We start from the raw sequence: 14,757 nt of genomic DNA, 5'->3' as shown, positions 1-14,757 counted from the left end.
AGTAGATGATGAGAAGGAGGGGGATTCCAGACGTATGAAACAGCATAAGAGTAGAGAAAAAAAATTTTGGGAGCAGAGCATAGAATTCATGAAAGAGAAAGTTTGGAAAGGCAGTGTAGTACTACAATTGTGGAAGGCCCTGAATGCCAGGCAGAAATTGAAACTTTACTCATTAGGTTGTAGGAAGCCACTGAAGGCTTGAGCTTGAGCTGGAGAGTGACTTGTTTAATTATTGGCCAAAAATATTTCCCCAGAGGTGGGGGGGGAGAGAAGTAAAGAATGGTTTGAAAGGGAAAGAAAACCGAGGTAAAAAGACCTAAGAGGAAGCAGTTATGATAGTCTAGGTCAGCACTTCTTAAACTGTGGGTCACAACCCCATATGGGGTGCTGATTTTACTGATAAGCCTCATAGGGATCTCAAGTAGAGAAAGTGTAAGAAGCCCTGTTTTTTCTAGGTGAGTAGTAGTAAGAGCCTTACTAAGGGAGAACGATGGTGACAAATATGAAGCGTGTTGCTGAGGTAGCATCTATGAGACTCTTCTCTCTTCCTCATCTCTCATATCCAAAGATAACAACGAGGCTAAGAACAGGAAGGAACAAGTGAATGGTTTTACCACAGGTGGAAATAGTGGATACTCGGAATAATGAAATAAGGAAGAGCAAGTTTAAGGAGAACAACAATTAATTAATTAATTATCTTTTTAGACATAGAAACAAAGAAACTTAGAATTGGAAGGGGTCTAGAGGCCATCTCGTCCAAAAATGTCTTCTACAGTGCCCTTAACAAATAGTCATCAAGCCTTTACTTGAAAATCTTTAATAAGAGGGCATCCACCACTTCCCAAAATAATCCATTCCACTTTTTGCGACAGCCCTAATCATTAGTATGTTTTTGTTTATGTCGAACTGAAATTTCTCTGTTTTCCATCCAGTGCTTATTTACCCTTTGCAGTCAGAGTGAACAAATATAATTCTATTCCATATGACAGCCTTTAGATATCTAAAGACAACTATTATGTCCTAAGTCTTTTTTTTTTCTTTTGGACGGGGGAAGGCAGGGCAGTTGCGGTTAAGTGACTTGCCCAAGGTCACACAGCTAGTAAGCGTGTCAAGTGTCTGAAGCCAAATTTGAATTCAGGTCCTCCTGACTCCAGGGCCGGTGCTCTACTCACTGCGCCACCTACCTGCCCCCATCTGTTCTAAGTCTTAAGGGTAAGTGTCTCTATCTGTCATTTGACATGCTTTCAAGGCCCTTCACCATTTTGATCACTTTCTTTGAACGTTATCTAGCGAAACGATAACTTACTAAAACAAATAAAATAAAACCAAAATCCAGAACTGAACACAATACTCTAAATATGATCTAAAGAGAGCAGAATATAGTGGAACTGTCAACTCTGTTTCGTACTATTCCTCTCTTATTGCAACTCAAGGTTAAATTGTATTTTTAAACTTCCTTTCATACATTTGATTAGTTTAGCTCATAATATACTAAAAACCCTAGATGTTTTTTGAACTATTTATCAAGTCATGCCTCCCTCATTTTGTGTTTACACAATTGATTTTTAATATAATAGAAGATATTTAAAATGTAGCAAATTGTAATTTAATTAGATTTATCCTAGTTTTTTAACCTCTAAAGATCATGATATTTTCAAGATCCTAACCCTCTCATCCAGCAGGTTTGATATCCCTTTGTATCATCTGCATGCTTAATAGACATACCAGTTATGCCTTTATCCAAGGCATTGATAAAAATGCATGTCACAAGACTAAGGACAGATTCTCAAGGCATTCTACTAAAGACTTCCCTACAAATTTACACCAACACACTTACACCTAGAAGGACCTTCCATTCTTCTTAAGCCTTTAGTGAATTTTTAGCTTTGCATGGAGGCCTACTGCCATTGATCCTAACAAGATTAAGTAAACAAGTAAAATTGCTCTTCTGCATTGAAAGATTTCAATCTATATTTCAAGTAATCTTGTTAATTCTGAGTCTTGTTTAGCTGACTTTTTGTCAGCTCTAATTAGATTGTTAATGTCATCTCTCATCAGACTGACTGAAAGCTTGTCATAGAAGTAGAAATGTTGGTTCTGCCATTTGCTTACGCTAATAATATATTTAACATTGCCTTCAGTCTGTGGTTTCTTTGCAGGAATTTTTTAAATAAAATATCTTTAAATCCACTTAATTAGGCACATATAAACTGCAGTATATTGCAATATGCTAAAAGTGAACAAGCAAGCTTTGGCACCATCAATCCCTCTGCATTGTGAAACTCCCGCACTATCTTCATAATACATACCTTACAGGACATGTAATAAACACACGACAGTGCTGGTGCTGATCTATATAGTAAACATTAGCAAAGCTTAACTATTTTCTTATGTTTTTTAGATAAAATTAAAAATAGAAGTTATAATATTTATTGCCTCAACTCAGTGGATTGTCTTTCACACTGGAGACCATTGACATAAGGCAGCTACTAAATAGCTTCGTGATGCTGCCTGCATTCTGAAAAGTCTTTTGAAAACTAAATGTAGCTCCATAGGGAAGGTACCATCACTCCATCAGCACAGTGCAGACAGCAGTGCCTGCTGCTGTTCCTCCTGATTCACAGCTGCTCATTCTCTTCAGGGAATTCATTAGTCAAGCTTAGCTGCACTCAGAGCCACCAGGGGACTGAACCTGACTTGACCATTCAGCAGATAAGAATCACTCTCACCGGCCTTAGGGTGCTGAATCTTATACTGACCAAAATAAGCCAAAGGAAAGAACTGGACAGTGAAAGGCCTGTGCTCATACCCACCAAGACACTTTGGATCACAACTAGAAAAACTCTCTGTGGTTAGGGTTCCCAGGTTGCTTCTGAGCTTATTGTACAGATTTCATCTATCAGCATTGCACCAAGTATAGAAGTTGAAGTAATTGTCACTAATGTCCCTTGTAACAAATTGCTTATAATTACTAAATTTTGAAAGTGAATCTATGTTAACATTAAAAAACTGTTTTAACAACCCAGCTAACAGCTTCTGTGGGGGCGTAAGATGCACCCAGGATGCTGCCGGGACGCTGGAAAAGCACAGGTTCTTTTTATCTGCTTAAATAAGGAAAGCACGGTGAAGGGGTTGACCAGCTTACTTTAATCCAGCATTCACTTAGCATACAGACAACAATCATTTAGTTCAGGGGAAAATGCCAGCATTCAGTTAGCATTCAGTTAGTTCAGGGGAGCATACAGACAAGCATCAAGAGACAGACCAAATACAGATTCATTGACTTCAGGGGAAAAAACCAGCACCCTGAGGTTCAAAACATTCATTTAGTTCAGGGGAAAAACAAACCAGCACCCCGAACCTCAAAACCAAAATACAAACAAATTACAAATATCAACAGACAGACCTAATACAATTCATAGTTACCAACCTCTGGGCTCAGCCCGAGAGCAAGGGCTGGCCCAGAGTCATGCTTGCTTGCCGCTGCTTCCCACACCAACCGGAAGAGGAAAAAGAGAGCTTCAAGCTGTCCTCTCCCCTCTTATAGGGTTTTTGACATCATCAAGCACCGCCTGAATGACCAGGGCCGATTGGTTCTTGACTTGGCCCCTCCCCCTAGGGTAGACGTTAACACCTCCCCTCAGCCAGCCCCATGACTCATCACAGGAAGTTTTCTGCTTCCTGACATGCTCTCTGGGCTTCCTGCCCCGGAAGAGCAAGTCACAGCATCCAGAGGCTCAATGAGGTAAGCTGAGTCACTCAAAGAAAACAAAGGCCATTCCTCTTACAAAAACCATTTTAAGATTTGTTCAGATGTTGAATAAGTAAAATTGAGTTACTTGGGAGAGGAGAGGGAAGAATTTTATCAGCCAGTAGAAATTCTCTAACCCTATTGGAATTTTTTGGGAGAAGAGGATTCTGACCTGTGATTTCATCAGTATAAAAAATTATCATCAATTCAGATCAGCAACTCAACTGCAGCTTAGTCTTAGAGGGGGCGCTTTAGGGTCACAAGGCTGGTATGTGTCAGAGGCAAGACTTAAATTTGTCTTCTTGGCTGCAAGGTCAACCCTGTTTCTCTATTTGCCCTTCCATCCTTTGTCCTGTTAAATTGTTAACACATGTTTTGTCAATTTGGATCATGTTTCATTTGTTCCACATAGATGAAATTTCAGAACAAAATATTAATACATTCTGTTTGATGGCATACATTACAAATTATGTATATAAATTAAGTGTTCAATAATAAACCAGACTCAAAAAATTTAACTCAGGACTGTCTCACTTAAGCACTTTGAAGAATATTTGAAATGGTTCAAAGGAGTAGTTAGCTGATAATATAATGTAGGTAAACTACTATTTAAAGTTTGTCTTAAATAAATGTATTTCCCTTACCTCCTGTTGTTATTAATCTTCATAAAATTTAATTTGTCACTAGCTACAAGTCATTTTTTATGCCCATTGTTGTAATACACTTTGAGTAGGTCTATCTTCTTTCTTTTTTTTGTCCATTAACCTTCCTCTTATGTTTGCTATCTTTGAAAACTTACAATGAAAATTAACTGTGATCTACTAAGTGTAAATAACCTACTGTTTTTAGATGTTTCCGGGAAGAATTGAGGGTTAGTGAAGAGCAAAAGGTTGTCAACAAGTTCTGTTACTGGAACATCATAAGAACTAGTCTTTTCCTCAACATTGGTCATTTCCATTCTTGGTGGTCCTTTTACGTGGGCATAGTGAATTATTAGAATAATATGTTTCATTTAAAGTACTTACTACCACTAATCAGAATCTATTCTTATTTGTCAAACATGACATTAATATAGAAATTGTCAGTCATTCTAACTCTTCTTGAGTTATGGCCTACAGTAGTTGCCCTATGGAGTAAAATCGCTGCACAAAAATCTTGAACAATGAAAAAAATAAAGAGCAAGACAAGACAAATAATACACCCAAAGGAATGTGCCATTAAGTGTTTGAAGAGCAATTTGGCAATATCCTGCATGCCTAGTAGTGAATTAGATTATAACTTTAATAAAATAACAAGAAATTTAAGTTTGGACTACCAAAATAATTGTTCTTTAGAAAACAAAATAGATTGTGAAGATTCACTCTAAATAAAAGGCTGAACATTTTCTCTGAAGCCTAAAGCGCTGCATTGCTAAAAGAATGCTCAGATGGGAGGGCCCAATGCCCACCCCAGGGGATGAGCTGGATTGTGTGTGTTGGGGGATATGAGGGGATTGTATATGTGAAGGAAATGTTCTGGGGGTGGGGAAGTGGGGGTGGAACACTCTACTAAGTTTTTGCATCTGGCTAAAAGTTACTCTCCCCAGGGAAGGACTCACTGTTTTGGCAACTTAAATGTCCTTTGGAGGGTAATATTGAGATTGAACCAGATGAAAATAAAAAACTTGAAGACCATGAAGATAAGTTAGCAAGTCTTGCAGCAGAAGCAAAGGTCCTATGAGAATCATACTGCTTGAGGTATAAGATTTAAATCTTCAGCAGTATTAGGCAACAAAATGAAATTTCTAAGTGCCACAACAACTTGGCACATAGAATGTGTATTACTGTGTTAAAGCTCCTTTCCACTCACTTTTTTTTTTTTAAACAAAAAGGCTACTTGGTTGGAATAGCCTTGTTACTAAGTAGAGGCTCTTCAGAAATAAAGCCAAGTAGCAAATATTTCAGCAGTAGCATGGCTGAATGTACTTTCATATGGTTCTGTGATTCTCTTATTATGGTGGTTTAAGTTACTTTAGTTTAATTCTTTCCAGTAACAAGGAATGCTTTACTGGATTGTTAGACTCATCCTCATTTAGTGTGTATGCCAGAAGATGGGTTGTCACACTAAGCTACAAATATAATTGACTTAAATACTTGACTTCAGAACTTCCCTAGAACCTGCTGCTCTTTCCCTTAACCTGGTGTCTTTCCTGTCTCTTCAAGAACACAGTTCTCAAAAGCAGTCTGTGCTTAATGCTCCTACTTCCTCATCACTTGTCCTCTACTCCTAAGTCCTTTTTACAATGTAGCTTCTGCCCTCACCATAGTACTGAAACTAACCCATTGTGTAATTCTACGCCATTACCACTTCCCTTAATAAGACTTCTAACAAAGAGTTTTTTCCTTTGAATTCTCATGATATTCTGCGTGTTTTCTGTAAACTTCGCATAATTTATTTTGTATTTTAGTTATTCATGCTTGTCAATCAGCAAGCATTTATTAAGCACCTACTATGGGCCAGGCATTGTGCTAGGCATTTTGTAGGTACAAAGACTAAAGTGAAATAGTCGCTGTCCTCAAGGAGTTCATATTCTAACAGGGAAGACACAGTATGCCCTTATATACAAAACACTTAAAGCAGATACGAACTTTGGGCACTAGAGGCTAGAGGGATCAGGGAAGGCTTCAGGCAGAAGGTGGCATTTGATCTGGGTCTGAAAGAAAGATCACAAGAGGTGAAAGTAAAGAACATTCTAGGCATGAGAGTCAGCTAGGACAAAGGAAGGGCCAGAGATGGAAGGTGGAGCATCAGGTATAATTAACAGCAAGGAGGCTTGTGGCTGGCTGTACCATAGGTCTATGTGTGAGCGATGTTCAGAGAAAGGTAAAATAGAACCAGCTTGTATAGGCCCTTATTTGATGAACAAAGGTGTTTATTCACAATCCCTAATTTAGTGCTGGCAGTAAACTGGGCATTCACTAAATACTTGTTAATAGAATGACATAGGAAAATGGGTCCAACAATTAGAATTCTGTAAGCCAAAGCCCCTAGAAGTGAAACGACCTTTCCAAGTTTATATAGCTAGTCGTGTAAGAGCCAAGATAAGGAAGGCCCTTGGTTACTTAGTTTCTGATTTAGTCCTCTTTCTACTATACCACATTTAATCAGATTGCATTATAGGAAGTATTGGTGAAACTTTATGGCCTTGTACCTTTTTAAAAAACTGAAGTATTTACAAAGTCTGGTTAATTCTGGAAACAAGTAAATTTATAGTATGTTGGTTTGTGGTTTTTTTTGTTTTGTTTTTGTTTTTTCATTTGTTTCACAGTCACGATGAGAATTATCTGCTTACTCTGTGTGTGTCTTTTGATGCTGGGGGATTTCTTGGAAGCCAAGTTTGATGATTTTGAGGATGGAGATGACATGGTAGAGTATGATGATAATGACTTTGCTGAGTTTGAGGATGTAATGGAAGATGTTGTCACAGAGCCCCCTCAGCGAGTTATCACCACTGAGGAAGATGAAGAAGAAGCTACTGTGGAGCTGGAAGGGCCAGATGACAACCCAGAGGATTTTGAAGATGCAGATCCCCAGGTGAGCTTCTGTTCTAAGACCTCCCACAGCAATCCGATCTAGAATGTCTGGAAATAAGTAATGATTTAGTAAGCATGTAAACAAAAACTCTTTACCAAGAGACCTTTATTGCCTAGAGCTTTCCCTTTTTGATCAGTAGATGGAGCCCTTCTTCTTCGTGAAGTACAATTTGCTACTGTGGCAATATTTCCATCTTAAAAGTTCATCTTGTAATGAAATGAAAATGTCCTCCTCCCTGCACTGACATTAAAAACCATAGGAAAAGAAAGGTGTATGATTTTTGGGGGGGAGAAGATCTAATTGATTTAAATTCTTAATACAAAAGCATGGGAGGTTACTGTACCTTTAAGAAACCATTTCATATTTTTCTGTTCTCTACTTGCTGTTTTAAGTATCTTTTTTTTTCTCTAGAAATAGATCTCAAATAATGTTTTCCCTTTTCTTAGGAGGGGGATACTGAGAATGAGCCATATGATGATGAAGAGTTTGAAGGCTTTGAAGAGAAACCAGATATGTCTTCCAGCAAAAGCAAAGACCCTATAACAATTGTTGATGTAAGTATACAAGGCATTGAATGACAGACCTACAGTGTGATATTGTGTTACCATTGGCTTCAAGTTATAATTAGTTAACACTTAACTGGTATTGAGATAACAGTCAAAGTTCTGGAGAGATTCCTTTTCCTTCCTATCCCATTTCTATACTTTACTGCCAAGACACAGCAGAGGGAGAGATATATAAGATGTAGACAAAAAATGGCTTCTAGTCTAGTATGTTAAGTACATTTTCTGACTCTTTTTTTGTTGTTATGTTTTCTGGATTGTTTCTCAAGCAGGGTTAATATAGAACATCAGAGTGATTGTATTTTCTTAACATTTTATGACCATCTTCACTGAAAATAATTTTAATTGTTTCAGGAAAACAGCCATTACTACTTACTTATGATATATATCTTCTGGGGTTTTCTTCTGTGCCATAAAAAGCCACATTCTTTATTATTAACTATAATAATTCTGTTTTTTCTAGGTTCCTGCACACCTTCAGAATAGCTGGGAAAGCTATTATATGGAGATTTTGATGGTAACAGGCCTGCTTGCCTACATCATGAATTACATCATTGGAAAGAATAAAAACAGTCGTCTGGCTCAGGCCTGGTTCAACACCCACAGAGAGCTTCTGGAAAGCAACTTTACCCTCGTTGGTGAGTTAGGCCTGTTTGGTTTGGTCTGCTGACCTGAAAATGACCTTCTAAGAATGCCCCTAAATAATATAGGCAGCTACTTTGGTAGAGTGCTTAAGATCTGCTGAAGGGAGGGTGCTGAAGTACTGCCTCAGGCTGACTACATTTGTAAAGTAGGGAGTAATGAAGCAAGATCATAGGCTTAGATTTTGGATTTGGTTCTTCTCTAGGATTGTGAGCTCTTTGTGGAAAAGAACTGTTTCTCTTTATTTTTATTTTGTAATAAACATATGTTCTCTGTCCTTTAGGTGCTTAGAAGTATATTAAACCATATTGTTCCCTCAGGTTACACACACACACACACACACACACACACACACACACTCACACACACACTCACACTCTCTCTCTCTCTCTCTCTCTCTCTCTCTCTCTCTCTCTCTCTCTCTCTCTCTCCTACCCTCTCTGACCCTCTCATCCAGATCACCCTCTCTAACCGTGAGTGTCTCCAGCAACTCTGACCTGTCCCTTTTTTCTCTCTACGCTCATGGATTTAATTATCATCTCTATGCAGAGGAATACCAGAATGATATGTCCATCCAGTCCATTGTTCTTTGCTGAGTTCCAGTCACATGACACCAGCTACCTATTGGATGTTTTGAACTAGAAACCATAAAGGCACCTCACATTCAACATATCCAAAATAGAATTCATTTTCATTCCTCAAAACCTTATCCCTCTTCTAAATTTCATTCAGTCAACAAATATTTATTAAGTACTTTTGTGATACCAGGCATTGTGCTAGGCACTGGGAAAACAAATACAAAAAAAGAAAAAGAAAGCAAAATCCCTCTTCTGAAGGAGCTTACATTCTAATGGAGGAAAGAGAGAGAGAGAGAGTGTGTGTGTGTGTATTTGTATTTAAACTTAAAACCTACACCAAGACTTTTGGGACAACCTGTATGTTTTTGTAGCTGTACTTATATTTGTACATGTTGTATATTGTAGAATGTAAGCTCTTCGAGTGCAGGAATGGCTTAATTTTCACTTTTTGTGTGCCTTGTGACTAGGATAGCACTAAGTAGGTGCTTAACAAATGTTGGTTGTTTTTATATTCTTCAATATAGCCAAAAGTTAAATAAACCCAAGCAACATCTCCTCTCTCAAACTTGGCCTTTATAAATGGAAAAATATTTTCTGTGCTAAATTATCGTCAAAGGGGTGATAAGATTTGAATATCTGTTTTTACTCAGGCAATAATGATAGTAATTTTTCATGTTACGTACTTCATTAAAGTTTACAAAAAGTGAAGCTATTTCTTGGGCAGCTAGGTGGTGCAGTGAGTAGAGCACTGGCCCTGGAGTCAGGAGGACCTGAGTTCAAATCCGGCCTTAGACACTTGATACATGTACTACCTGTGTGACCTTGGGCAAGTCACTTAACCCCAATTGCCCTGTCCAAAAAAAAGTGAATCTCTCAAATCCAGCCCTGCGTACCTTTGATGCAAGGTAGCTACTGTTCAAGCTGTTACACTGGTTTCCAAACTTTATACAGTGGTGCTCCAGTTGGTACAAGCTGTTTTTATAACTTACCTTTTGGCTATAAAATCATTAATTCATTAAAATTTTGTAGCACATAAACCTTTAAACATACACAGATACCAGTTTATGAATGAGCTCCTTTAGAGCCTTTATATTTGCAACTTATAACCGTGATAATATTATTATTAATATGGTGGTTGAACTTGGTTTTGGTAGTTTCTCCAAACAATACTGCTACTCCTATTCTTTTTTTAATCACTATTGGGATCAGAATTTTGTCTTTGTAACAGCCACACTAGAAAAGCCTGTTTCTAACAAACAGTGTTACAGAGAGCAGGGTTTGCATCACTTTTTGATAAACAAGAATCCTTCATTCTCCTGTAGCCAAAATATAAATGTTTCAGTTTTAAACATACTTTCTTAAGACAAGTCTTCTGATTTTTGTGTGTAGAGTAAGGTCATACATCATATTTGTCCCTAGCAAGCAGGTTCCTTATTTATATAAATCTTTAAAATAAATGTAAAATTGCTTCTACAGACTGGTCAAATGATTAATAAATGTTTTCTATTTAATGTGTAGATCAGGCATTTTTTAAATTGGGGGATTTATTTAAATTAGGATACTTATTTGTCACCTTCTGTTATGCCATGCACACTAATCTATTAAGTAGTGGGAATACCAAAGACAAAGATGAAACTCTTTTCTTTCAAGAATGATATAAAAATATTATTTTGAAAATATATTATACATAGCTCTTAACTTCTTCACAAATAGAGTCACTGTATATTTGTGGATTTGAGTATAAATATAAGGACTTTGCTTTAATTTATTTAGAGTACTTCATTTTTCAAAATTATCCACCAAGTATTTAAATTTTAGGGGGAAGTTTTTATTAATATCTTGGTTTTACATCATTACCTTTATTTCCAAATAAGTCCTTCCGCCATCCCTTAACCCAGAGAGCCATTGCTTACAACAAAGACTTTTTAAAAACACTTTAAAGACTAGTTTATCAAAACTAGCCAACATATCAGCCAGACCTGGTGGTATTTGTAAGTGTTCCACACTGATAATTATGCATTTATTCAATGAAGAGAAGTAGCTCCAAGGAACAGAGCCAAGCTTGGCCATTGTAATTACATAGCAACCATATGAAAAGATGCTCCAAATCAGTAATGACAAGAGATAGGCAAATCAAAACTCCTCTGGGGTTTCACATTCTATCCAGGAAACTGGCAGTGACAAAAAGGGGAAGTGGTACTGTTGGAGAGGTTGGAGTGTACTACAGCATTCTGTAGGTAGAGCTGTGAATTGGTCCAGCCATTCTGGAAAGTATTTTGGAATTATGTGAAGAAAGGGACTAAAATTTCCATATTCTGAGACCCAGGGATTCCAAGAAGGTCAATGATGAAAAGGCCCCATATACACCGAAATACTTGTAGTAGCTAAAGCTGAGCTGGGAAACAAAGTGATGCCCGTTAATTAGGGAAGAAACAAATTCTGGTACATGAATACAATATTATTGTGCTATAAGAAACATTGAATGTAATTGAGAAAAGCATGGAATGACTTACATGAGCTAAAGCAAAGATGAGCAGAACCAGAAAAACTAAGAAGAAATAAAGTTTACAGCAATTTAAATGAAAAGAACATCAATTGAAACTGAATGCTGTGAAATTGTATTGACTAAGCTTGGCCCCAAAGAAGAGAATAAGAAGGAACTTCTCTCCTGTGCAGAATTGGGAGACTGTAGATACTTCGATGCTTAACTAATGTGTTGGTTAGTTTTGCTAAACTGTTTTCCCTCTGGATGGGAAAGTAAGGAGAAGTATGTTAGAAACTTAAGGTGATGTAAAAATAAAAAATACCAGATTTTTCTCAAAAGAAGCAAAAGTATATGAAGAAAAATCTTACTTGCTGTGTTGGTTTTGCTGAACTTTTCCTTTTTTATAAAGGATGGTATTCTGGGACAGGGTATATATTGGGGTATATTGGAAAATATAGGTGATATAAAACAATATATTAATAAAAATATTTTAAAATTATTTTTTCAAGTGTACAGAAGAAAACAAAAATGCAGAATGGAACAGGTTTTTTTTATTCTATTAAGTATAACGTGTGTATATATATATATATATATATATTTTCAAGAATGAAAAAAAAAACAGTAACATGCTTGCAATTTCTTATACAAGCCCCTTTTGTTCTTTTTTAAAAATGAACTGTTGTGTTTATTAAATCCAAATAAAAATAAAATTACAGAAAATGACATATTCATATTATAGTTTCATTGATGTTTCCCTTTGTGGGAGAAACAGTGTGACCGCTGAATGGATCATATCAATGAAATCCTTCCCTCAGTAAATTTTAGGCTTTTTGGTAGGAGTTTTCCATTTCAGTATCCACTTTTGAGCATTTTATTCTTACTGATAGTAAATCAGCTCCTAAGGGAAATGGGAAATAATTCTGTTGAAGTGGCAAAAACAGTGGGGTTGTTAAGATCGATGAGATAATGTATATGAAATATTCTTTAAACTATAAAGCCCACTAGAATTAACAGATATTTTTCAGTGTCGTCCCCTTCCTTTTGTGTGCAGGCAGTAAGCTTTAGCCAGGGAAACTAGAATTATGAAAAGAAAAGCCAATTATTTTAATCCTGATGTTGTAGCGTTTCCTTAGTGGTAGGGTAGTTAACCCTAAACATTTTGTTTAATAAATAGCATTAAGCAGGTTTTCCTTTTCTCAGGGGATGATGGAACCAGCAAGGAAGCTACAAGCACAGGGAAGTTAAACCAGGAGAATGAACACATCTATAACCTCTGGTGTTCGGGCCGAGTGTGCTGTGAGGGCATGCTTATACAGCTGAAGGTCAGTAGGAGAACTTTGGAACTAGAGAAGTTCTTGGTCTTCTCTTCATTCTTCTTCTATAGCTATTCTCTAAGGTGTAGTGCTTGCTACTCATTTGTAACCTAGGTGGTCAAGATAATTATCTGCCTGCTACCTGAAAGAAGTAATTTTGTAGAGAGTGTTTGATGAGATTTTGGATTACCAGTTAAGCTCCAGCTATTATAAGGGTTCTCGACCTGATGTATTATAATTGTTTTTTCAGTTTCTCAAGAGACAAGATCTCCTGAATGTTCTGGCTCGAATGATGAGGCCAACCTGTGATCAAGTGGTATGCATGCCTTCCAGTTAGTTTTTCTGTGTACAGTTTGAGTTCTCAGTCTCTATAGATCATTACCTTCCTAAATTAACTGTCATTTGTGGGCCAAAAAAAACCCCAAAAACTTGGATTTCTCCTGAACTATTTTTCTGTTTCTCAAAACAGTTTATCAGAGTAAGTCAGATAGATCTGGAAATATTATATTTTTATTCATGTAGTTTTGTGTTGTGGTCTGTGTACTTAGAGACCTTAATACCAAGTGGATTTCTCTCCTGAATTATAGTTATTCTGTTAGGCATCAAATTGTGATTTTTCTCTTAGGCAGACTGTCATTCATTAATTAAATATTTATTGTTCACTTAGGGTGGTTACTATGTTCAAGGCACCATTCTGGGGCCATGTTCAATCCAAATTGTAAAAAATATACTTCTGAAGTATCCAGGAGCCTACAGTTTAGTTGAGAAAAATAACACATACACAGCTGTCTAAAATTCAATGCAGCATATAATAAGTGCCTTATGAATGCTGCAAATTAAGTATCTTGAAGTAATTGTTAGATTAAATCTCTTTTTTCCTGATTTTAAAGTTTCTGTCTACTTCTCTGCATGAAAAGTAGTGAGATGTAATAGCCAGAAGGACCAGTCTTAGAGGTAGGAAGACCTGGGTTCAATTCTTGCATTTGCCTTAGATCAGAAGGAAATCAATTAATCTTTCAGTGCCCCCAGCAGCTCCTTATGAGGTGATCCTTATTACAGATGGTTTACTGATCTGTATAAGTGGAAGGAGTTTCACACCAGGAATTCCCCATAGTGATAAAATCACCCATTTGGATACCACCTCCTCCCTATCCCACCATCCCCACTCCAATCCATTACATGTTTTTCCTTTTTTTTTCCTTCAAAATGAGCTAATACAAATGTATTTTGAGATTACATTATATAAAGAATCAAGGAATATAATTTTTAATAGACATACTAACATTGCATATTTGTCTTTATTTCCCCCTCAAAGTATTGTATTGATGTTATATTTAACAACCCACTTAGGAAATCTTTATAAATGGACTTTACTACTTGCTTATAAACCCAGTGTAACACCTATTTTCAGCAAATAAAAGTAACAATGAATGATGAAGATATGGATACATATGTTTTTGCTGTTGGTACACGAAGAGCCTTGGTACGACTACAGAAGGAGATGCAGGACCTGGTATGTATATTTTGACTTAAACTTAAACAGAAAAAATTAAATCCTTTTTATTTTCTCCCATGTTAAATCTTACATTTCTTTGTTAATTGACTATTACTTAAATTATGTTTAAAATCACTTAGAAATAAGTTAGTGAATAAAACACCTTCACTATCATATCCATACTTAGGTATATAATGTGATTGGTGTACTTTCTGATAGATAAAGGAAAAATAGACCTATTCTAGAGCTTTAAAGGTATGATGGGAAAGAAAAGATGAATCCCTTTGGCCATTCTCCTAGGGTGGGTAATAAGGTTTATAAATTAATATTAGAAATATTCCATTAGGCAATTGATTT

General features: G+C 36.6%; 1 protein-coding gene across 3 annotated transcripts in view; it reads left to right on the top strand.

Moving 5' to 3' along the window:
* Nucleotides 1-14,757, top strand: part of CCDC47 (coiled-coil domain containing 47) — a 46,579-nt gene that overhangs the window by 21,698 nt on the left and 10,124 nt on the right. For 2 of the 3 annotated variants that reach the window (XM_036757998.1, XM_036758000.1), the window contains exons 2-7: nucleotides 7,059-7,324; nucleotides 7,771-7,878; nucleotides 8,351-8,525; nucleotides 12,793-12,914; nucleotides 13,156-13,221; nucleotides 14,317-14,418. In XM_036757998.1, coding sequence (XP_036613893.1) covers nucleotides 7,064-7,324; nucleotides 7,771-7,878; nucleotides 8,351-8,525; nucleotides 12,793-12,914; nucleotides 13,156-13,221; nucleotides 14,317-14,418 — 834 coding nt within the window. In that variant the 5' untranslated portion in view covers nucleotides 7,059-7,063. Of the gene's footprint in view, nucleotides 1-1,146; nucleotides 1,213-7,058; nucleotides 7,325-7,770; nucleotides 7,879-8,350; nucleotides 8,526-12,792; nucleotides 12,915-13,155; nucleotides 13,222-14,316; nucleotides 14,419-14,757 lie in introns of those variants that run through there. The other variant, XM_036757999.1, reaches the window with a different exon arrangement.

This window comes from Trichosurus vulpecula, chromosome 4, assembly GCF_011100635.1.
Source record: "Trichosurus vulpecula isolate mTriVul1 chromosome 4, mTriVul1.pri, whole genome shotgun sequence".
Classification (NCBI taxonomy): Eukaryota; Metazoa; Chordata; class Mammalia; order Diprotodontia; family Phalangeridae; genus Trichosurus; species Trichosurus vulpecula.
Note: the sequence above shows the minus strand (reverse complement) of the source record. Positions and strands in the feature narration are given on the sequence as shown.